At 46.9% G+C, this 24,436-nt stretch overlaps 1 protein-coding gene across 6 annotated transcripts in view; it reads left to right on the top strand.

Moving 5' to 3' along the window:
• Nucleotides 1-24,436, top strand: part of OGDH (oxoglutarate dehydrogenase) — a 103,094-nt gene that overhangs the window by 57,502 nt on the left and 21,156 nt on the right. For 4 of the 6 annotated variants that reach the window (XM_003268867.4, XM_030797466.1, XM_030797463.1 and 1 more), the window contains 6 exons: nucleotides 3,421-3,536; nucleotides 10,466-10,620; nucleotides 11,090-11,236; nucleotides 11,859-11,949; nucleotides 13,105-13,284; nucleotides 18,505-18,633. In XM_003268867.4, coding sequence (XP_003268915.1) covers nucleotides 3,421-3,536; nucleotides 10,466-10,620; nucleotides 11,090-11,236; nucleotides 11,859-11,949; nucleotides 13,105-13,284; nucleotides 18,505-18,633 — 818 coding nt within the window. Of the gene's footprint in view, nucleotides 1-3,420; nucleotides 3,537-10,465; nucleotides 10,621-11,089; nucleotides 11,237-11,858; nucleotides 11,950-13,104; nucleotides 13,721-18,504; nucleotides 18,634-24,436 lie in introns of those variants that run through there. The other 2 variants (XM_030797467.1, XM_030797465.1) reach the window with 2 other exon arrangements.

The following is a 24,436-nucleotide window of genomic DNA, read 5'->3' as shown; positions in this document are numbered from 1 at the left end:
TCTCTATTAAAAATACAAAAACTAGGCTGGGTGCTGTGGCTCATGCCTTTAATCCCAGCACTTTGGGAGACTGAGGCGGGCAGATCATTTGAGGTCAGGAGTTCTAGACCAGCTTGGCCAACATAGTGAAACCCCGTCACTACTGAAAATACAAAAATTAGCCGGGTGTGGTGGTGCACGCCTGTAGTCCCAGCTGCTCTACTTAGGAGGCTGATGCAGGAGAATTGCTCAAACCTGGGAGGCGGAAGTTGCAGTGAGCTGAGATCGTGCCACGGCACTCCAGCCTGGGCAACAGAGCGAGACGCTGTCTCAAAAAAAAAATTACAAAAACTAGCTGGGCGTGGTGTCGTGCACCTGTAGTCCCAGCTACTCAAGAGGCTGAGGTTGGAGGATCACCTGAGCCCTGGAGGTTAAGGCTGCAGTGAGCAGTGATCGAACCACTGCACTCCAGCCTATGTGACAGAGTGAGACCCTGTCTCAAAAAAAAAAAAAAAAGAAATTGATGATGACTCTGTTCAAATCTTAGGAGATTCTAACATATTGGTGGTCATGGTGTTGATGTCTGTTGATTGTCTTTTCTCATTCACTATGAGATATTCCTGGGTCTTGTTATGAATTATAGTTTATTGAAACCAGGACATTTTGGGTATCATGAGAGTCAGGATCTTATTTAAATCTTCTGTTATAGCAGACCTTTTGTAGACACTGTTCCCCACTGTGGTGGGGGAAGGGGAGGGCACCACCTCGTTATTGCCAGCAGAGGTGGAAGTCCTTCTCCCACTCAAGTATCCACCGTTACTGGGATTAGGGGAAGGGGCCGATGCATTACCTCCCAGAGAGGAGGACATTTTGGATTCCCTCTTGTGCCTTCTCTGAAACCTCTGTGATGGGGTTGGGTGCTAGGGCCCATTACAGCCTGGTGAGGGTGGGGTCACAGTGTTTTCTGTGGTATTTGGCTGTAGTAGAGCAATTTTTGTCTAAAAGTTTTTTATGTTGATAGGCTACCTCTTTCCTGGTCTTTTGGTAGAGAGCAGCTTTTGTCGGGCTTTTGTTATCAAATACACTTCTTAAAGTTTTGGGGTTGGGGGGGGAGCGACAGCATTAGGAGATATACCTAATGCTAAATGACGAGTTAATGGGTGCAGGAAATCAACATGGCACATGGATACATACGTAACAAACCTGCACATTGTGCACATGTACCCTAAAACCTAAAGTATAATAATAAAAAAAAAAATAAAGTTTTGGTTTTGCTGATTCTTCTACTCCAAGTCTGCAGTATTTGAAGCAAAAAAGAAATTCCAGGGAACTCCCTGGTGTGTTTTGCCTTGAGACCTCCCTAGCTGGTGTGCCTTATTCTCTCCACCTTTCAGAGTTGTCTTATGATTGTTTTGCATATAATGTCTAGGATTTTTAGTTGTACTGATTGGGGGAATAGGGAAGAATATGCATACTCCACTTTCACAAAGCACTCATATATAGATTTAGTTTCTCAAATAGCTAAAGAACTAAAAGTGTACCAGCAGTTCTGAGGCTCAGTAGTATAGCCCAAGAACTATGAACTCAGGATGATAGAAGTGAAAGACCATCACATGGTGAGGTCAAGGGATATCTGTAGGCCCCTACTTCACAGGGTCTTCATGCCGAAAGATTGCAACCAATACACAGTCCTTGTCTGGGGGCATACACTGGACTGATTAGTTTCACAATCAAAATATTTCCCAACAAAATGTGCACTGTTATTCTGATCCCCAATCAGCTGCACCTGGCCTGAGTTTTTTAGGAAAAATTTCCCAAAGATGATTCTGTTTTTCCTCCATAAATACTATAGGGCAATTGCCCAAAAGCCAGGCCATAAATGGCAAGAGCCACGTGCTTCACCTAGGCCCAAGTGGTTGCTGTGCCCTCAGTGTTGACAGACTAACAGGAGGGGCTGGGTGGGCAGGCTTAACTAAGCCACTACTACCATCGCCACCCTCCAGGTTAAAAAAAACAAAAGCCAGATTTGCTTCGTTTTAATAAAACAAACAGGGCTTGGAAAATGTAGAGTTTGCTTTTAAGACTTAAAAAACAAAACAAAAAAGAACCTCTCCTAAAGCATTAGATAAATAAAGGCTGTAGTTCCCAAACCATGCTTGAATCAAAATCACCTTGGGAGATTCGTGGGCCCACCCTGAGACTCACTGAGTCAGTACCAGGGTTGGAGCCTAGAAACAAGCCTTTTTATAAATCTCCAAGGAGATCAAAATACACAATTGTGTTTGCAAACTACCACCGTTAATCCCTTGCTGGACCCTTATGGCTCCTTTTAGTCTTAATTTGGCCAGGAAACAATGAGAATATTTCATCAGGTCTAGTCAGATGTTGGAGACTTTGCAGAATACCAGTTCACTGTGCATTCCTGGAGCCTGAGAAAATGCTGATGTAAGGTATTCAAGTGCTAGTGACTCTTGAACTGTGCTTTTTGCCATACTCTAGCTGATATATTATGTCAGGAGAGATGCCAAACTGGATAAAAGAATGTATGGTGTCATTTGACAGTCTTCCTCTTTGATACAGCAAGATGAAACAAGCATATAATGCCAGGGAAAGAGCTCTTCCAGCATTATTCTTTCTCAGACTGAGATGCACTTTCAGGTGAGGTGGTGTCTTCCCCCACAGTGCTGCAGCCAATATTAGTGCTGACTCAGTTGGTTCCCGCTGAGTGACTGGAGTCGGGAGAAGGGAGGGTTATACCTGTGACTGCTGAGTATTGCCTGCAGAGTGGGCTCAGAATGCATAGTTCAGGAATTTCAGGAGAAGACGACGGTCCTTAATCCAAGGCCAGGGGCTGTTTGCATGCTGCTGTGCTGCCCTGTGGTGCACCCCTGCCTGGAGCTCCAACAGACAAGTTGACTTCTGGTGACTGTTTCTCCCTCACTTCTTAGTCCCCTTCCCCCAGCTTTTTGACATTCACCACATACATATATTATTGTCATATGATCTGTTCTTCTGTATCAGTTCTTCATTTTCTACTTTAATTCCTCCTTAACTATTGTATTGATTTTTGACTGACTTACCCAGTGCCTTTTCATGGACCTCTCTTCCCACCCCCAAAACTGGTTATCTTTGGAACCTTGAAATAAATTTGTCTCTAAATTATGAATAATTGGTGTACTTAACTAACATATGCATAATATGAATTTTTTTGTGACTTACCTGTCATACTCTAATATCCTCAGCTTCTATTTATTGCTAAAGTTTGTGTTTCTGGCTGTAAAATATTACTTATTTCACATATATCAGGGGCTTTTTATATGATTTTTTTCTTCTCTTTTTGCTCCCCTGGGGAGTTCCTTCCCCTTTCTATAAACTGTGGTCCCTGCATGGCCATGCCCCATCCCTCCTCATCTGGCTTGTCCTGCCCACATCGCCCTGCAGGGTTCTATGGCCTGGACGAGTCTGACCTCGACAAGGTCTTCCACTTGCCCACCACCACTTTCATCGGGGGACAGGAATCAGCACTTCCTCTGCGGGAGATCATCCGTCGGCTGGAGGTAAGAACAGTTTCTGGAAAAATCTAGTGGACTTTTTAAGAACTTGTATTGGCAGGATGGCTTTGAGACTAGTTTTATTTTTTTCTTTGTCCTGTCTTTTTATTTTATTTTTTCTCTGAGACAGAGTTACTGTCACCCAGGCTAGCATGCAGTGACACAGTTTGGCTCACTGCAGCCTCGACCTCCCAGTCTCAAACCATCCTCCCACCCCAACCTCTTGTAGCTGAGACTACTGGTGCACATCACTATGCCCAGCTAATTTTTATTTTTTATTTTTTATTGTAGAGATGAGGTCTTGCTGTGTTCCTCAGGGTGGTCTCAAACGCCTGGGCTCAAGTCATCCTCCTACCTCGGCCTCTCGAAGTGCTGGGATTACAAACATGAACCTGTCTGTCGTTTTAAAAATTGTGAGGGAAGGAGGACTTTTGTGGCTATTGTTGCCATTTTATAGATAGAAACCAGTGGTTTTGTGATCAGCCATAGAGAGGGGAAGTAAACTCTGCTTTCAGATCCCACTTGGAGTTTATTACAGATGGTAGGAGAGTCATTTCAACCCTGAAGGACAGGCCTCAAGTCAGGGGTGGCTTCCTGCACAGCTCAGTGTCAGGGCTGCTGAGTGGTGGCCACTCTTCTTCTTCCCTCTCTCCCTCTGTCCCTCTCATCCTTGTGTTTTGTTTCATTTTTTTCCTTCTTTCTGGACTCTGTTAGTACTAAGCCTGCCAGGGAATTCTTTCATACACACACATTATAGACAGTGGCTAAGAGTTGTAGCTCTGCTGTTAGGCTACCTGTGTCTAGTTCTTCCATCCTGGGCAAGTCATAGCCTCCCTCAGTATAAGGGTGACTTCTATGCCCATTGCAGAGGGGAGAATGGATTTGATGAGAGGTCCATGCCAAGAGTTGGCTATTACTATTACTTAATGCTGTTCCTGGTATTCAGAGCTAAAGGATCGAGGTTAAAATAAACTGAGGAAATACTCTGGAATGGGGACCCTCAGAATTAAGTATATAGATCACCTGGGGTCCTGCCTATCATGCAGAGTCTGAATCCTGACGTCCCTAACTAACCCAGGTTGAACCACACTGGCCATCAAGGCTCTCTGAGGCTGTTCCTCTCATGGCTGGACATTAGAACCACCTGGAGAGCTTACAGAACTGATACCCAGGCTACAGCCCAGGTCCCCTAAATCAGAAGCCCCCTGGCACCCCAGGGATTAACGCTTGCTGCCGCAAGTGAATTTTAATTTAAAATTCTCTTGTCAGTGTTTCCACAGTTGGCTGCACAGTGGCTTAAAAAGATCTGAGTGTCCAGGCCAGGCACAGTGTCTCACGCCTATAGTCCCAGCACTTCGGGAGGCCGAGACAGGTGGATCACAAGGTCGGGAGTTCAAGACCAGCCTGGCCAAGATCGTGAAACGCCATCTCTATTAAAAATACAAAAATTAGTTGGGTGTGATGGCGGGCTCCTGTAATCCCAGCTACATGGGAGGCTGAGGCAGATAATTGCTTGAACCTGGGAGGGGGAGGTTGCAGTGAGCGAAGATCGTGCCACTGCAGTCCAGCCTGGGCGACAGAGCAAGACTCCATCTCAAAAAAAAAAAAAAAAAAAAAAAGCTGAGTGTCCAATGCTGGCATTTTCTGTAGTTTGTGATGAGCATCCTGAAGTATTGTCAGCATGTCAGCTTGGAGCTGCTTCACCGCCTCCCTTCCTCACTTGTCGGGGAGAAAGGGGTAGAAACCAGAACTATGTGCCAGTATCAGAAGCTTGTGGCTAATGGGATGTATTGGGCACCAGGAGGGAGTGATAAGGGTTAATCCAAGAAGAATGAACCTTTGGGTCCTTCCTGTTGCCTTTATCTGCACCCGCGTCACCACACTGACCATAGTTTCTAGTTCTGCCTACTAGCCACATGTTACTATTGAGCACTTAAAATGTACAAAATATTTGAATGACTTTTTAAATGTTGAAAAGATAATGTTTGATACATCGGGTCAAATAGGAAAATTTCATGTGGGTCTACTAGAAAAACAAATTACATACGTGGCTCACATCATGTTTCTGTTGAATGTTGCTGATCTGGGAAGTTCTTGTGTTGCCTGGACCCCCCACAAATGGCACCCCATATAGCTTCTCCAAGTGGCCCTACCCCCAGGTTATTTCACTGCTCATGTGTTCCACCCAGTTCCTTCAGTGTATTTTCTGTTACAGCAGCCATCTGGTGATACCAGTCTGTGCTGAGAGCAGACTCAGCACTAGTACCTTTTACCTCTGAGGAGTCCCCTGTGGGGAGCCTGGCAGCTCTTTTTTTGTTTGTTTGTTTGTTTGTTTGAGACAGGGTCTCACTCTGTCACCCAGGCTGGAGGGCAGTGGCACAATCATGGCTCACTGCAGCCTCAACCTCTGGGATTAACCGATCCCCCTACCTCAGCCTCCTGAGTAGCTGGGACTATAGGAGTGCACCACCATGTCTGGCTAATTTTTGTATTTTTTATAGAGATGAGCTCTCACCATGTTGCCCAGGCTGATCTTGAACTCCTGGAGTCAAGTGATCCTCTTGCCTTCATCTCCCAAAATGCCGGGATTACAGGCATGAGCCACTGCGCCTGGCCCCAGCAGCTCATCCTTAAACATGCTCTCGCATTGGAAAGCTCCCACGGAGTCACTGTCTCCATAGCACGTCACAGTGTCACCTCTCAGGGGCCTCTTCAGCACCTTCCTTCCCAGAGAGCAGAATGAGGGGCAGAGGCATTGATGTCCCTATGGCTAACTTCCTCTCTGAATCTTGAATCCCAAGTAGTTCCGATTTCATCATACGAAGGGGGTGGAGGGCCTGAAGCACATTGAAGGGCTGCCTCCCTTTCAGTCCAGTTGATGCCAGAGCCTTGGAGTTGGCTCTTGTTGTCTGAGACGGTTGGACCTGTACCCAGGAGTCTAAGGCTGTACGCCCTCCTGGCCCCAGAGTGGCCCCAACTTAGAAGACTCCATTTTCACAACAGTTTACAGACATTTGCATAAACTTCTCATCACCCTGCCTGATGGTGATGCTTTACTTACATTTAATGTGTGTGTATGTTAGATTGGTGATATAATCAGACAGATCTTAAGCTATTGATCATGTGACGTGGTGGTCAATTTGTACCTTTTTCAAAAATTAGAGGAAATTCAACTTATTGGCTTCCTAAAAATTGTCTCATGAGAGGGAAAAACAAAGAATCAGCCCCTGAAACTTGCTGCCCTTTTCTCCTGGAGACAGAGCCAAGAACAGGAAAAACACAACATGATCTAGTGGCCCGGTAACTACATCTCCAAGTTAATTGCTAGGGTAATGCTAATGTTGGAGAGATACTGATTTCTAGAGTTTTTAACCCAATAGTTTCTTCTGTTCAATAATGGAAATTCTGCCACTATCAGGTGTAAAAGGGAGAGAGGAAAGGCATGGGTAGAGCCTGGGTAGCACAGTTCTGCCAGCTCTGTAATTGGAAACAGCAGTAGTGATGAAGGGAAGAGTCCTTCCCTCACAGCACCCCTCACCAGTGGGTCATTTGGGGTCGTGATGATGAAGAAGGGACAGATAGCCAGTTGCTGGGTTTGCAACTTAGGCATGGATCCCATCCAAAGAGGGTGGGTCCTCTTTGATGGTTCTCATTAACAGCCACTCTGGGGCTGGCCATGTCTTCTTGAATGGGTTTCTGCAGAAATGTAGTTTCTTCTGCTGGTCAGTACATTGGGCACTATGGATCCCCAAGTGTCTCTAAAGGTGAAATAGGACAGTGGACTGATGTTGACTCTGAAGTTAGGGATTAGGGGGCCCACTACACCCTCTTCTTGTATTTTTTGTGCATCTAATTTAGAACTTCCTGGTTTTATCTTAGATGTGATTAGAAAATATGGTTTGTGGGGCCGGGCGTGGTAGCTCAAGCCTGTAATCCCAGCACTTTGGGATGCCGAGGTGGGCGAATCACGAGGTCAGGAGATCGAGACCATCCTGGCTAACACGGTGAAACCCCGTCTCTACTAAAAATACAAGAAAATTAGCCAGGTGTGGTGGCGGGCACCTGTAGTCCCAACTACTCGGGAGGCTGAGCCAGGAAAATGGCATGAACCCGGGAGGCAGAGCTTGCAGTGAGCCGAGATCGTGCCACTGCACTCCAGCCTGGGGGACAGAGCAAGACTCCATCTCAAAAGAAAAAAAAAGAAAATATGGTTTGGGGTTGTCTTAGTCCATTTTGTATTGCTATAAAGTATAAAGGAATACCTGAGGTTGGATAATTTATAATGGAAAAGGGGTTATTTGGCTCACAATCTAATTGGGCATCTGCATTTGGTGAGGGCCTCAGGCTGCTTCCACTCCCAGTGGAAGGCAGAGGGGACCTGCCTGCTTGTGCAGAGATCACATGGTGGGAGGGGAAGCAAGAGAGAGAGTGGGGAGGTGCCAGGCTCTTTTTAGCAACCGGCTCTCTCAAGAACTAATAGAGCAAGAACCCACTCACCTCTGAGGGAGGGCATTAATCTATTCATGAGGGATCCACCCCACAACCAAAACATCTCCCATGTGGCCCCACTTCCAACATTGGGGATCAAATTTCAGCATGAAGTTTGTGGGGGAACAAACAGGGGTTAATAAAAATATCTTAAATAGCCGGGCGCGGTGGCTCACGCCTGTAATCCCAGCACTTTGGGAGGCCGAGGCGGGCGGATCACGAGGTCAGGAGATCGAGACCATCCTGGCTAACACGGTGAAACCCCGTCTCTACTAAAAATACAAAAAAAAATTAGCCAGGCGTGGCGGCATGCACCTGTAGTCCTAGCTACTCGGGAGGCTGAGGCAGGAGAATCGCTTGAACCCGGGAGGCGGAGGTTGCAGTGAGCTGGGATCGCACCACTGCACTCCAGTGTGGGCGACAGAGGGAGACTCCATCTCAAAAAAAAAAAGGCCAGGTGTGGTGGCTCATGCCTGTAATCCCAGCACTTTGGGAGGCTGAGGCAGGCAGATCACGAGGTCAGGAGATCAAGACGATCATGGCTAACATGGTGAAACCCCGTCTCTACTAAAAATACAAAAAATGAGCCGGGTGTGGTGGCGGACGCCTGTAGTCCCAGCTACTTGGGAGGCTGAGGCAGGAGAATGGTGTGAACCCAGGAGGCAGAGCTTGCAGTGAGCCAAGATTGTGCCACTGCAGTCCAGCCCAGGTAACAGAGCAAGATTCCATCTCAAAAATAAATAAATTAATTAATTTAAAAAAAAAACCTTAAATACTAAGGTCTTTCCCAGCAGCACTTTCTCTTTTAGTTCCTAGGCAAGATTTTTCTTCTGTTGACTTGGATAATAACTAGAGTATTGTGGTTCGCCATAATTTTGAGTTTAGGCAAAGTTTGCTTTGTTTCATGGTCATGGAGCTTGTGTGCAGGGATAGCCTGCCCTCCTCTGCAAAGAACAGGGCTGGTCTCAGATTCAGCACATCCTTTAACTGCTCATGCCAGCTGGTCTCATTGTCTGTTGTGAAAACCAAGTGGGGTCATGGATGAGAGCTGCTGAGCAGGACCTAACACTCTTAAGTACTCTGGCAGCAGTGGCTGCTATAAAGGCAGTTAGAGGAGGTTTTGAGGGTCTGTAAAGTGTCTGTTGGCCCACATCAGGGCCTGTCTTCTTTTTATTCCATGCTGACTTGCAGTTTGCTCTCAGACTCTCATTCTGGTCCTCCAGGGCAGCTGTGCAGGTCGAGTTTTGGGCCTCTGCAGGAGTACCAGGATGAGGGCAGCCCGAGAGGGGTTTCTTTTCTTTTTTTTTTTTTTTTTTTTGAGATGGAGTCTTGCTTTGTCGCCCAGGCTGGAGTGCAGTGGCATGATCTTGGCTCACTGCAACCTCCACCTCCCGGGTTCGAGCAATTCTCCTGCCTCAGCCTCCTGAGTAGCTGGGATAACAGGCACGTGCCACCACACCTGGCTAATTTTTGTATTTTCAGTAGAGACGGGGTTTCACTATATTGGTCAGGCTGGTCTCAAACTCCTGACCTTGTGATCTGCCTCCCTCAGCCTCCCAAAGTGCTGGGATTACAGGCATGAGCCACCGCGCCTGGCCCCGAGATGGACTTCTAAGAGCCTGGTGCCTCCTCTCGCTCCTGGCACCTCTCCTCTTCCTGACTTCCTCCCTGCCGAGCTCTGTAGATCTGGGTGCTGCTTCTTCACCCAGCTGTGCGGTGTGAACGTGGTGCAGGATGTCTTGATCTGCTCAGGATCCTGACTTTTGTCTTATGGGCAATCTTGTTTCCTGAGGCAAAAGGATAATTTGAGCCCAGGAGTTCAAGCCAGCCTGGGCAACATAGTGAGACCTCATCTCTCCAAAAAATTCAAAACATGAGGCAGGAAGATCACTTGAGGTCAAGAGGTTGAGGCTGCAATGGGCCCTGATAGCACTACTGCACTCCCGCCTCGATGACAAAGAGAGACCCTGCCTCAAAAAAATAAATAAATAAATAAATAATTTTTTAAACCTGCAAATCTTAAACAGCCATTGAGCCTATGACACCCTATGGGCATTTCCTGTCATGGGTGCTGGTACAGGTCTAACCTTGATGACAGCCTGTCTTCCCTGGGGAAGGACCCAGTTCCACAACTGTTGCGGTCTGTGCTTCTTGCCACAAAGGTAACAGAGTAGAACTGGGGTTGTCCCTTGGCCTGTCCTTGGAAGGCTAGGAGGTTCTCTGTGTACAAGTGACCCAGGTCCCTGAAGGAAGCACTTCATGACCCTATGAAGAGGGCTTCTGCCTGGCACCCACTCCATCCCATCCTCAGTCACACTTGACTGGGGTACATTTCAGAACAAGCCTCCTGCTCATCCCCTCCTTCTGGCTGAATGGGCAGTCGGCACTCTTCATTCAGCCAGGCCTGGTTAGAAACCCCCTTGACTGTGTGTTTCTATATGGAATAGATGGCCTACTGCCAGCATATTGGGGTGGAGTTCATGTTCATCAATGACCTGGAGCAGTGCCAGTGGATCCGGCAGAAGTTTGAGACCCCCGGGATCATGCAGTTCACAAATGAGGAGAAGCGGACCCTGCTGGCCAGGCTTGTGCGGTCCACCAGGTATGGGTCTGGCCCTGGGCCATGGGGCAGACATTCCCAGGGAAGCAGCGACCCTGTCTGTGTTGATCAGGCCTGTGTGCAGCCTGTTGGCCGAGGTGAGAGGGGCTTTGGGGTGGTACAGGCAAAGCTCCAGCTGCACGTGTGTGAAGAGACACCAGGCAAGTAGAATCAGCCTTCAAAGCAACCTCCGCCTCCTGAATTCAAGCGATTCTCTTGCCTCAGCCTCCTGAGTAGCAGGGATTACAGAGGCACACCACCACGGCTGGCTAATTTTTATATTTTTAGTAGAGATGAAGTTTCACCATGTTGGCCAGGCTGGTCTCCAACTCCTGACCTCAGGTGATCCGCCCACCTCGGCCTCCCAAGGTGCTGGGATTACAGGTGTGAGCCACCATGCCTGGCTGGAATCCTCTCTTTTTGGTCAGGAAAAGTGAAATTGCCCTTCAGGGTGGCTTGGTTCCCTGTCCAGGTTTGAGGAGTTCCTACAGCGGAAGTGGTCCTCTGAGAAGCGCTTTGGTCTAGAAGGCTGTGAGGTACTGATCCCTGCCCTCAAGACCATCATCGACAAGTCGAGTGAGAATGGCGTGGACTACGTGATCATGGGCATGCCACACAGGTATGGCCAAGGGCGCACCCAGCCTGGTTTCTCACCATCCCTGTGGGCTGTGTAGGAGGCACCAGGTAAAGGCACTGAGAGAGCAGCTGTTTCCTCCTTGAGTGCCAGTTGTGAGTCTGGGCTCATCCGGTACCTGAGGGTGTATTGCTTTGCAGGGGATTCTCACATTGCCTGCCTCTGGAGGACTGCAAAGTTACGGTCACCTCCAAAGCCACATGTAGTTTCAGACTGGCATTTGGCCTTACAGTGCATCTTTATGAAAGTCAAACCCAAGTTCCCTTGTTGGGGTCTAACCTGGAGGGAAGGCTGCTTCCTGACATTGAAGGGGAGGCCAAGACTGTGAAAATAAGGAAGGTGTGGGGAGGGAGGAGGGTAAGGAAGCCTCAGGCCCATGGCATTGCTGCATCTTCTACCTTTCTGCTGCCCACCGTGGCCTTGATCGCCCAGCAGGGAGAGGCTCGGTTCCCACATTAGCTCCAGTTTACAGCTATCCTTGGGCTGCAAACTGAGGAGGTGCCGTGTCATGGGGGAAGGGGAGGGGAAGGGGATTGTAACACCCTCATCTGCCATCTGGAAGCCGTGACCTCAGGCTCTGCTAACCCTACTCGCCCATATGTTCTAGAGGGCGGCTGAATGTGCTTGCAAATGTCATCAGGAAGGAGCTGGAACAGATCTTCTGTCAATTCGATTCAAAGCTGGAGGCGGCTGATGAGGTGAGGCACCTGCATAGAGACACATCCAGCATAGTCCCAATTTACACAAGACCCCTGGCTCCACTTCTTTCTTAGAATGACTTACGGAGGGTTGGTTCTTCTGTACCATTTGTGATTTGCCTTCCTCGTTGGAAGAATTTTAGTGTTGGAACAAAGGTGGCCAGTGGTCCACCTCCTGGTCAGAGGTCCGGCAGCCCCACTCTGAGTGCAGGGGTGTGTCCCCTCTGGCTGAGGGACATTCTCCCTATGCCCTGGATGGGAATGATCCTGGGAAAAGGCCTCCATATCCTTCTACATTGTGTTCCTGGGAGTAGAAATCCCACATAAGGCTGGGCGTGGTGGCTCACATCCGTAACCCCAACACTTTGGGAGGCTGAGGCAGAGGGATCACGTGAGGTCGGGAGTTCAAGACCAGCCTGACTAACATGGAGAAACCCCATCTCTACTAAAAATACAAAATTAGCCGGGCGTGGTGGTGCATGCCTGTAATCCCAGCTACTCGGGAGGTTGAGGCAGGAGAATCGCTTGAACCCAGGAAGTGGAGGTTGCAGTGAGCCGAGATCGCGCCGTTGCACTCCAACGTTTTCGCTCTGGGCAACAAGAGCGAAACTCCATCTCAAAAAAAAAAAAAAAAAAATTCCTGTATAAAAGGGCTCTTGCCAGGCGGGGTGGCTCACGCCTGTAATCCCAGCACTTTGGGAGGCCGAGGCGGGTGGATCACGAGGTCAGGAGATCGAGACCATCCTGGCTAACATGGTGAAACCCCGTCTCTACTAAAAAATACAAAAAATTAGCCGGGCGTGGTGGCACGCACCTGTAATCCCAGCTACTCGGGAGGCTGAGGCAGGAGAATGGCGTGAACCCGGGAGGCGGAGCTTGCAATGAGCCGAGATGGCGCCACTGCACTCCAGCCTGGGCAACAGAGCGAGACTCCGTCTCAAAATAAATAGATAGATAGATAGCACTCCAGCCTGGGTAACAGAGCGAGACTCCGTCTCAAAATAAATAAATAGATTAGATAGATTAGATAGATAAGATAAGATAAGATTAGATTAGATTAGATTAGATTAGATTAGATAGGATAAGATAGATAGACTCTTTTGGAGACTAAGCATCTCCTTAGCCAGGTTGCAAATTCACTGTTTACCGCATCAGGGCTCCGGAGATGTGAAGTACCACCTGGGCATGTACCACCGCAGGATCAATCGTGTCACTGACAGGAACATTACCCTGTCCCTGGTGGCCAACCCTTCCCACCTTGAGGCCGCTGACCCCGTGGTGATGGGCAAGACCAAAGCTGAACAGTTCTACTGTGGTGACACTGAAGGGAAAAAGGTAAGGCCCAGAGAGAGGCGTGCAAGGCAGATCGTCAAGGCCCCATGTTCCAGCATGGAGTTCCATTCACCAACATAACCCAGAGCCCTGGGTGCATCTGGACTTTAAAAAAGTATTTAAAGTCGGCCAGGCGCAGTGACTCACACCTGTAATCCCAGCACTTTGGGAGGCTGAGGCGGGCAAATCACCTGAGTTCAGGTGTTGGAGACCAGCCTGACCAACATGGAGAAACCCCATCTCTACTAAAAATACAAAATTAGCCGGGCATGGTGGTGCACGCCTGTAATCCCAGCTACTCAGGAGGCTGAGGCAGGAGAACCGCTTGAACCTGGGAGATGGAGGTTGCAGTGAGCCGAGATCACGCCATTGCACTCCAGCCTGAGCAACAAGAGCAAAGCTCTGTCTCAAAAATACATATATATAAATATATATATATTTAAAATCTACTTTTAAAGAATAGCAATAGTAAAACAGTCCTGCTTACAGTGTTCCTTCTCCTGAAGTTGTAATCATCAGAACTATGTGGGAAATTTGCTTTTGTCTTCACCAAATCTGTGAAGGAGCCAGGTTGCAGTTATTCTGAATGGACAGAGATGTTTTCACTGAAAAGGAGGGGAGTCTGAGAGTCTGTAAGGAAAAAGTGTAGGTGAGCCTAAAGGAGAAATTGTAGAACTGAGACTTGTCAGGAGAGTCATGCTTGCTGTGATCAGAGGCGGGAGTTCACGGGCTGGTAGGAGATGGAGGAAGACGGAGGAGGGCACAGACTGCAGGCAGGTGGGGTCCTGCTTCACCATTTCTGGTTATGTGACTGTTGGGAGTTGACTCGCCTGCCTGCTTGTGTAGAAATAGTCTCAACAGATTGTAACAGTTTGCCCTTATTTAACTTCAAGATAGAATCTTGTCTGACAAATTTTATATTTCCTATTAATGATGACCTAAAAACTAAATAATCAGAAAAAAATCAAATATTTGTAATGTCTTATGTGTGGGTTCTGGGAAACATACAAAGAAGGCATCACCACTTTTCTCTCCAGAGCCTCCTATTCTTTTTAGAAAAAAGGTCGTGTGTAAAGAAGCAAATAGCACATACACGGCATGATAGGAAACTGTGGAGTTAGCCGCGAAGAGCTTTGGAAGAGGTGTGCAGGGGTGCGGGCTAGAGTTAGACCAAGGATAGAAGGCAGACCCCTTAGTAGCAGAGCAGGTAGTTGTCATTTTATTTGAGAAGTGGCAGGATTTAGGGAGGTGGGAAGGGAAGAATGTTTTCTGGAGATGAAAGGTAAGAGCAAAGATGTAGGGGGAATTGGGAACACAGAGCAGGGAGGGGCCAGCCTCCTAGTTGTGCCCTGGAAAGAGGTCAGGTCTGTGTTAGAAGTGGAACCAATTGGCCGGGCGTGGTGGCTCACACCTGTAATCCCAGCACTTTGGGAGGCTGAGGCGTGTGGATCACCTGAGGTCAGGAGTTCGAGACCATCCTGGCTAACACAGTGAAACCCCATCTCTACTAAAAATACAAAAAAAAAAAATTAGCCAGGCATGGTGGCACGCACCTGTAATCTCAGCTACTCAGGAGGCTGAGGCAGGAGAATTGCTTGAACCTGGGAGGCGGAGGTTGCAGTGAGCTGAGATCACGCCACTGCACTCCAGCCTCGGTGACAGAGGGAGACTCCTTCTCAAAGGAAAAAAAAAAAAAAAAAGAAGTGGAACCAATTATTAGTTTACCAGGTTCTATAATTTTAAATACTGTAAATTTACTACTGTCATGCTTACAGTGTTAAGGAAGGGAAACTGCCATCATAGGTAATGGAGCCTGGGCTGGGGAAGTGATTCCCGCATCGATCAATACTCACTGTAAAGAAAGAGTATGACCCACAGGGACGCAGAGGTCATTCCATGGCTTCAAGCTCATGGGCCAAGACAGTGTCACAGAAACTTCAACTAGATGCAAAGAGGCCTCAGCTCTGTTTGGGGAACCTGTAGCACCCGCAGGCAGTAACAACACTGGATGTCTGGGATGGCCTGGGCTAAGGCGAGATCGGCATGGGGAGACCAGCATTGTGATGACCAGTGCCTCTGGTATTTGCACCCTCCTTGGCTAGGACACTCGCCCAGGCATTTGGGCTGAGTAGTGGAATGAGATTCCCGAAAACTTTGGGTGACTCCTACATTCATAGATTGTGGACAGAAATCCACTCTAGCAGTACTCACCTCATGATGCTGGAAATTTCCTAAAAAGGAATGAAATCATTAGAGTAAAAGTGATAGAGTATATTTTAAACTGCTACAGATGGTCACACTGATTGGTCCCTTCATGAGACACCAGGACAGAAGAGGCTGGTTAGTCCCTGATTTGCTCATAAGTCTGCATGTAGCTAAGTCCGAACTGTCAGTCCCTTTGTTTTCCAGTCTGCACAAACCCTGTTGTCACAAGTTTGCCCTTGCCCCAATGTGGATAGCTGCCAGGCCCTCTTTCTGAGCCTCCTTGTCACCTTGCCTCAAGCCCTCACATGTCCCCAGCAGGGTCAGTGTGGGGTCATTGCAGGCTCAGCCATCTGCCTGTTCTTCTTACTCCTCTTGACACCCATAGGACATGATTTGATTTCTGTTAAATCCAGAAACTCAGGGAGCTAAAGTGTGTGTTATGTTACCACAGTGCAGTATGGCATGGTAGTTGCAGTACAACAGCACCAAGATGATCAAGAACAAATACCATGACAAGAGGAAGACTGACTACAGATGCCCTGTCAGCAGAAGACAGACTGGACAGAAGAGTATCTGCAGGAAGAAACAACACACTATGGGGATCAGGAAAGCATGAAATATCAGTGACTCAAAACCAGTGGCTTTCACACTCAGGCAGCCTGGGCATCGTAGCAAAGCTGCACACCTCCAAGGGGGCCCGTAAGCAAACCAGATCCTTACGTCCACATGCTACTAGCCTAGTGAGCACCTGCCACATCCACCAAAAGGCAGGACACCTGTGGTTCTGTTTTTAAAAATTCTAGGTTTTGTCCCTGACACACAAATCATGGGTCTTAACCAAGGATGACTCAGCACAGCGCTGAGGACCAGGGTAATCACAAGAACTCAGGGAGGTGCAGGTCAGTAGGCCCGTAGGCTGAGGACACAGCAGGAGAGGATGTGTTGTATATCACCTTGGCTAGCCACAGCGTCCAGTTTTTTTTTGCTAAACACCCATCTAGATGGCATTTTGTAAAGATAAGATTAACGTTTAAACCAGTAGATTTTGAGTAAAGTAGAAGACCTTGCACAATATGAGTGGGTTTCATCCAGTCAGTTCAAGGCCTTCGAGAAAAAACAGGTTCCCAGAAAAGAAGGAATTCTGCCTCCAGACAGCCTTCACACTTAAGCTGCAACATCAGCTCTGCCGTGGGTCTCCAGCCTGCCAGCCCGCCCTGCAGACTTTGCACTTGCCAGCCTGATTCCTTAAAAATCCATCTTTCAGGCACGATGACTCATGCCTGTAATCCCAGCAATTTGGGATGCTGTGGCAAGAGGATTGCTTGAACCCAGGAGTTCGAGACCACCATGACAACATGGTGAAACCCCGTGTCTACAAAAAAATGCCAAAATTAGCCAGGCGTGGTAGCATGTACTTGTATTCCCTGCTACTTGGGGGACTGAGATGGGAAAATCACTTGAGCTTGGGAGGCAGAGGTTGCAGTGAGCTGAGATCGTGCCACTGCACTCCAGCCTGGGTGAGAGAGTGAGACCCTGCCTCAAAAAAAAAAAAAAAAGAAGAAGAAAAGAAAGAAAATCATTCTCTCTCCCTCTTCCTCTTCACCCTGTCAGTTCTGTCTCTCTGGAGAGCCCTGACTAATACAAGGGTTTTAAAGAGGTATAGGCTGTGTATCCAAGGAGTAGAGGTGGTGGGCTTACATGATTGTGGCATTGGGGACACTGAGCAAATGAGTAAACATATCGATGGCAGTGGGGATGGAGTGTCTTGCAGTTGTAGGAGATATTTATAGGTGTGGAAGGAGGTGGCCTAGAAAGTGTTGGATTAAAATTTGGAGGTGTCAATACAAACTCATAGTTTTATTACACACACACAGAAATAGCCGTGTATATGTATGCCTGCATATGCACACGTATATTTTTTAGATCTATGCGGAATGGGCCTAGAAATGATGATATCCTGGCAGTGATGAGCACACGAATACTGGTCTCAAATCCCATCTTCTCCTGGAGGAAGCTGGCTTCTTAGAGAAACAGCTGATATTGTACAGGGCTGAACAGGGACAGTACAACATAGAAGCTACAATGTTCTGTTGGTCAGGAAGCAAGGAGGTGCTCATGAATGAAAGAGACCTGTCCCTGTTCACAGGAAAGGGAGGCAGCTGGAAGGAGCTGCTCTCCATATCAACCTGGAACAGTGTGAGCATTAAAATAACTAACAATATTAATGCAACCTGTCGAATAAAATAGGAACCATGAGTACATATTAACACGAGTAAATAAACAAGGGAGAAGGGAAAGCTCTTCCTTGCAGAGAATGCCAACTAATAAATGTAGGAGTAACAGAAACTGGTGTTTGCCATCCATCAACCACCCAAGGGGCTGGTTCAGACGCAGTTGTCAATACTGCTGAGGCTGGGGTGGAGGTTTGAGGAGGAACAGGATATAAAGTTTCTTCTCACAAAATACTACCACTATACTCATCACCAAGGAAAACAATGGTGAGTGAAAGGGAGGATAACAAACAGCAGCCTCCCAGGTGAGCACAGTTAACCTGACCTGATGCAGTATGTCCTTCCCAAGTGGGGACCCAAGGTCTGTCAAGGGTGCAAAGACAAGAAGGATGAGGAGCTGCTCCAGGTTGGAGGAGCCGAAGAGACCTGGCAAGCGATGCTGCCCTCCCATGTGGGGTCTGGGGCAGATGGCTAAACTAGTGCTGCCCTCCCGGAACGGAGGGTCCAAGTGGTCATGTTGGAGAGTGTCCTAGCGATGCATCAGGTCTACAGCTCTCTCAGTGCTGAGAACAGATGACGATGGCAGGGTGTGTTGGTGTTGAGCAGACATACCAAGGTGCTAGCACGTTGGGGAGTTGGGGCCCTGTGGACTTTCGTGCTACTTTCTATGTTTGAAATTATCTCAAAACGTTATTTTTTGAAAAACAAATGATGCATTTCCTCTGTTTGCCTTGTGGACTTGGCAATCAGAACATTTTGGATTTGGGGTCTCCTTTGGTGTCTACAGGTCATGTCCATCCTGTTGCATGGGGACGCTGCATTTGCTGGCCAGGGCATTGTGTACGAGACCTTCCACCTCAGCGACCTGCCATCCTACACAACTCATGGCACCGTGCACGTGGTCGTCAACAACCAGGTACTTCACACCAGCCTGCGGCTTTGCTGCTCACATCAGTCTTACTTAGAATGACATCTCTGAGTCATTTAGGATGTTCACTGTTTTCTGATTATAAAAATACATCTGTTATTAAAAACCAGGTGCAGTGGCTCACACCTGTAATCCTAGCACTTTGGGAAGCCAAGGCAGGAGGATTGCTTCAGCCCACGAGTTTGAGACCAGTCTGGGCAATATAGTGAGACCCCCTTTCTCTGCAAAAAAATTGAAAAATTAGCACTGGGTGGTCAGGCGCAGTGGCTCAGGCCTGTAATCCCAGCACTTTGGGAGGCCGAGGCAGGTGGATCACCTGAGGTCAGGAGTTCGAGCCTGGCCAACATGGTGAAACCGTCTCTGCTAAAAATACAAAATTAGCCATGTGTGGTGGCACATGCCTGTGATCCCAGCTGCTTGGGAGGCTGAGGCAGGAGAATTGCTTGAACCTGGGGGGTGAAGGTTACAGTGAGCCAAGATTGCGTCATTGCATTCCAGCCTGGGCAACAAGAGCAAAACTCCATTTCAAAAAAAGAAAAGAAAAGAAAAAAGTTAGCACCGGGCATGGTGGCCCACACATGTAATCCCAGCACTTTGGGAGGCCAAGGTTGGCAGATCACTTGAGGCCAGGAGTTCGAGACCAGCCTGGCCAACATGGAGAAACCTCATCTCTACTAAACATACAAAGCTACCTGCTTGGTGGTGTGCACTCGTAATCCCAGATGCTTGGGAGGCTGAAGCACAAGAATCACTTGAAACCCTTGAGGCGGAGGTTGCAGTGAGCCAAGATCACACCACTAAGCCTGGGCGACAGAGCAAGAGTCTGTCTAGAAAAAAATTAGGCATAGTGGTGCATGCCTGTGGTCCTAGCTACTTGGGGGTTTGAGATAGGAGGATCACTTGAACCTGGGAGGTCAAGGCTGCAGTGAGCCATGATCATGCCACTGCACTCTAGTCTGGGCAACAGAGTGAGACCCTGTCTTGAAAAAATAAATAGGCTGGGCGTGGTGGCTCACGCCTGTAATCCCAGCACTTTGGGCGGCCGAGGCAGACGGATCATGAGGTCAAGAGATCGAGACCATCCTGGCTACCACGGTGAAACCCCGTCTTTACTAAAAATACAAAAAAATTAGGCGGGTGCGGTAGCGGGCAACTATAGTCTCAGCTACTTGGGAGGCCGAGGCAGGAGAATGGCGTGAACCTGGGAGGTGGAGCTTTCAGTGAGCTGAGATCACGCTACTGCACTCCAGCCTGGATGACAGAGCGAGACTCCGTCTCAAAATAAATAAATAAATAAATAAATAAGTAAGTAAATAAGTAAATAAGAAAAAAATAGATTTTAATACATTATTTTTAAGATGGTGTTATTGTTTTAGATTTTTGTTTGTTTGTTTGAGACCAGTCTTGCCCTGTAGCTCACGCTGGAGTGCAGGGGCATGATGATAGCTCATTGCAGCCTTGAACTCATGGACTCAAGCAATCTTCCTGCCTCAGCCTCCCGAGTAGCAAGGACTATAGACATGCACCACCACTCCTGACTAATTTTTTTTTATTTTTTGTAGAGGCAGGATGTCACTCTGTTACCGAGGCTGCTCTTGAACTCCTGGCCTCAAGTGATCCTCCCACCTTGGTCTTCCAAAGCACTGGGATTGTAGGTGTGATCCACCATGCCTGACAAGAATATTTTCTTCTGGTTCCATAGGCATACAGATGGCCCGTGCATGGGGACGTTCTCTTTCTTTAAGAAACTGGGTTCCATGTACACAGCTTTATATCCACTCTTATTTACCACATATTTGCTCATATCATTACATACCCTTTTAAAATAATTTTAATAGAAATATCTTATAACTTGTGTCATAAAATGGACTCTTAGGATTCTCATTTTTTATTTTCAGTAATGCTGTGATGAACATTCTCATGAGTGTTTCTGCCCAGGCCTGATACGTATCACCTGTTAGGTTCTTCCACCAGCCACAACTAAGGGTTCCCCTCGTCGATGCGTGTGAAGCTTCCATAACAGATATTCTAGTGCCTTTTAACTGTAGGCACTCTCCTAGGTACCAGGCAGAGCACAGGTGTGCTCCCTATCATCACAGACCTTACAGTTTACTGCAGGGTCAGGGGGCTCATAGACAGTGTCATGAAGTGGGTGTGGGAGGTGTTCTGCAAGATACTGGGTTAGTCAGCAGACATGTCACTGAGGATTTGACATTTAAATGGAAACTTCAAGGTCAGGTAGGCAAATATTGGGGAGCATCGGATCAAGTCAGGAGAGAGGTCCTAGTGTCTGAGGGAGTGGTCAAGGCCATCGCAGCTCATGGTTAGTGCAAGAGAGAACTGCCATCAGGCAGCGCCTGAGGAAAGCTCCCAGTGGCATTGGGAGGCCATTGGAGAGACTGACGCAAGGAAGTGATGAGATACTGGTTGGTTATAAAGATGATTTGTTATAGTGTAGAATTGATTAGAGGAGGACAGAGAAACACATGCAGCTGTCTCAGCAAGAAGTAGAGAGAGAAAGGGAAAAATTTAAATTTAAGTAAGTAAATATGCTCACTAAGTAGCAAACACTAAAGAGCTCAAAATTTAAGAGGTCAAATACTAAGAGAAGGTAAGAACATTATCCAGTGTAAATATAACACACAATATGGTAAAAGCTACCACTTACTGTCTACTGTGTCCCAGTTGCTGAATTAGGTACTTTATGTATATTAACTTAATTTGTAGGGTAATTACCCATGCAGTGAGTGGTACTATTCCCATTTTACAAAAGTGAAAATTGAGGAGCAGAGAGATTGAATAGCTTACTAGAGAAAATGATAAGAGTCAGTATTTGATCTGCTTTCTTTGAAAGAATAGTGTTAGAAGACCTGAAAAATACCAAGGGAACAGAGATGTCTAAAAAACCAACCTCACTACTGAACTGAGTTTTTTTCTTTTTTTTTTCTTTTTTTTTTTTTTTTTTTTTTTGAAACAGAGTCTTGCTCTGTCACCCAGGCTGGAGTGCAGTGGCGTGATCTTGGCTCACTGCAACCTCCGCCTCCCAAGTTCAAGTGATTTTCCTGCCTGTCTCCTGAGTAGCTGGGATTACAGGCACGTGCCACCACGCCTGGCTAATTTTTGTATTTTTAGTAGAGATGGGGTTTCACCTTATTGGTCAGGGTGGTCATGAACTCCTGACCTCGTGATCCACCTGCCTCAGCCTCCTAAAGTGCTGGGATTACAGGCGTGAGCCACTGCTCCCGGCCTTTTTTCTATTTTTATGTTATGGTAAAATATACATAACATTTACATTCTTAGCTATTTTTAAGTGAACAGTTTAGTGGTATTAAATACATTCATAATACTGTGCAACCATCACCACCATCCATCTCCAAAACTGTTTCATCTCCAACAGAAATTCCATACCCATTCAACATGAACTCCGAGTCCCCGCTTCCCTGACCCCCAGCCCCTGGCAACCACCCGCTCTACTTTCTGTCCCTATGATTTTGAGTACTCTAAGGACTTCATATAAATGGAATCATAGTATTTGTCTTTTTGTGCCTGGGCTATTTCACTTAGCAGAATGTCCTCAAGGTCCATCCATGTTATAGCATGTGTTAGAATTTCCTGCGTTTTTAAGGCTGAATAATATTCCACTCTATAAGTAAAATATATCACATTTTGCTTATTCATTTATCAGTGGATACTTGGGTTACTTCCACATTTTCCTGTTATGAATAATGCTGCTATGATGCTATGAACATGTATGTCCATATATCTCTTTGACACTCTGCTTTCTTTTTTTTTTTTTCCTTTGAGGCAGGGTCTTGCTCTGTCGCCCAGGCTGAAGTGCAGTGGTGTGATCATAGCTCACTGCAGCCTCCAACTCCTGGGCTCATGCAGTCCCCCAACCTTAGCTTCCAAAATAGCTGGAATTACACGTGTGCACCACCATGCCCAGCTAATTTTTTTTTAATTTTCTTGTAGAGTTAGGTTCTCTCTATGTTGCCCAGGCTGCTCTTGAACTCCTGGGCTCAAGCAATCCTCTCTCTCAGGCCTCTCAAAGTGCTGGGATTACAGGCATGAGCCACTGTGCCTGACTGAAATCCTGCTTTCCGTTCTTTGGAGTGTATATCCAGAAGTGGAGTGGAATTGCTACATCATATAATAGTTCTATTTTTAACTTTTTGAGTAAGTGCTTATTCTAATTTTCTTTCTTTTTTTTTTTGAGGATTCTTTCTGGATGGACAGTCATGTGACTTGAAATAGAGAAAGTTATTTTCCTTCCTTTCCAATCCACATGTATCTGTGCTTTGTATTTTCTTTTTTCTTATTGCACTGGCTAGGACCTCAGCACAGTGTCAAAGTGGATAAAAACGGACATCCTTTTCTTGTTTCCAATTTTTGGAAGAAAGTGTTTAGTATTTGATCATTAAGTATGATGTCAGCCGTAGCTTTTTTGTAGGTGTCCCTTACCATGGCTAGGGGAGTTCCCTTCTGTCTCTAATCTGTGGACAGTATATATAATGAATGGATGCTTATTTTTGTCAGTGCTCTTCTGCATCCATTGAGATGACCATATAGTTTGCTAATGATGAAGTACATTGATTTCCAAATGTGGAATTTTTGTCTTATGTTCATGAGGGGTGTTGATCTTTTGTTGTAATGCCTTTGTCTGGTTTTGGTATCAGGGTAATGCTGGCCTCGTGAAATGTTAAGAGGAGGTTCCTCTTCTATATTCTGAATGAGTTTCTGTATAATTAATATTATTCCCTTCCTAAATGATTGGTAGAATCCACCACTGAAAGACTTCTGGGCTTACAGTTTTCTTTGTGGGAAGGTTTTTATCTGATTTTATTTTTGAGACGGAGTCTTGCTCTGTCACCCAGGCTGGAGTGTAGTGGCATGATCTCAGCTCACTGCAACCTCCACCTCCTGGGTTCAAGGATTCTCCTGCTTCAGCCTCCTGAGTAGCTGAGACTACAGGCACCTGCCACCACACCCAGCTAATTTTTGTATTTTTAGTAAAGACAGATTTCACTATGTTGGTCAAGCTAACCTCAAACTCCTGACCTCAGGTGATCTACCCGCCTCAGCCTCCCAAAGTGCTGGGATTGCAGGCATGAGCCACCATACCCGGCCATATTTTCTTTGTCGAGTTTTCAGAAGTTTGATGTATCTTGGCATGAATTTCTTTGGGATTTCTTGTTTGGAATATGCTCATGTTTTTAAAAAAAATTTTTTTTAATTTTTTTTTTTTTTCTTTCCTGAGATGGAGTCTAGCTCTGTCACCCAGGCTGGAGTGCAGTGGAGCGATCTCAGCTCACTGCAGCCTCCACTTCCCAGGTTCAAGCGATTCTCCTGCCTGAGCCTCCTGAGTAGCCGGGACTGCAGGCACTTGCCACCATCCCTGGCTGATTTTTGTATTTTTAGTACAGACAGTTTCACCATGTTGGCCAGATTGGTCTCGAACTCCTGAGCTCAAGTGATCCGCCTGCCTTGGCCTCCCAAAGTGCTGGGATTACAGGCATGAGCCACCATGCCCAGCCAAAAAAAAAAAAAAAGAAATTTTTTTTTCTTTTTTTTAATTTTTAGACAGGGTCTTACTCTGTTGCCTAGGCTGGGGTGCAGGGGCACAATCTAGACTCACTGCAGCCTCCACCCCTGAGGCTCAAGCAATCCTCCCCCTTCAGCCTCCTCAGTAGCTGGGACTATGGGCATGCACCACCACACCTGGCTAATATTTTTGTTTTTTTGTAGAGATAGGGTTTCACTGTGTTGACCATGTTGACTGGTCTTGAACTCC

Source organism: Nomascus leucogenys, chromosome 17, assembly GCF_006542625.1.
Source record: "Nomascus leucogenys isolate Asia chromosome 17, Asia_NLE_v1, whole genome shotgun sequence".
NCBI lineage: Eukaryota > Metazoa > Chordata > Mammalia > Primates > Hylobatidae > Nomascus > Nomascus leucogenys.
This window is presented reverse-complemented; position numbering and strand designations above follow the sequence as displayed.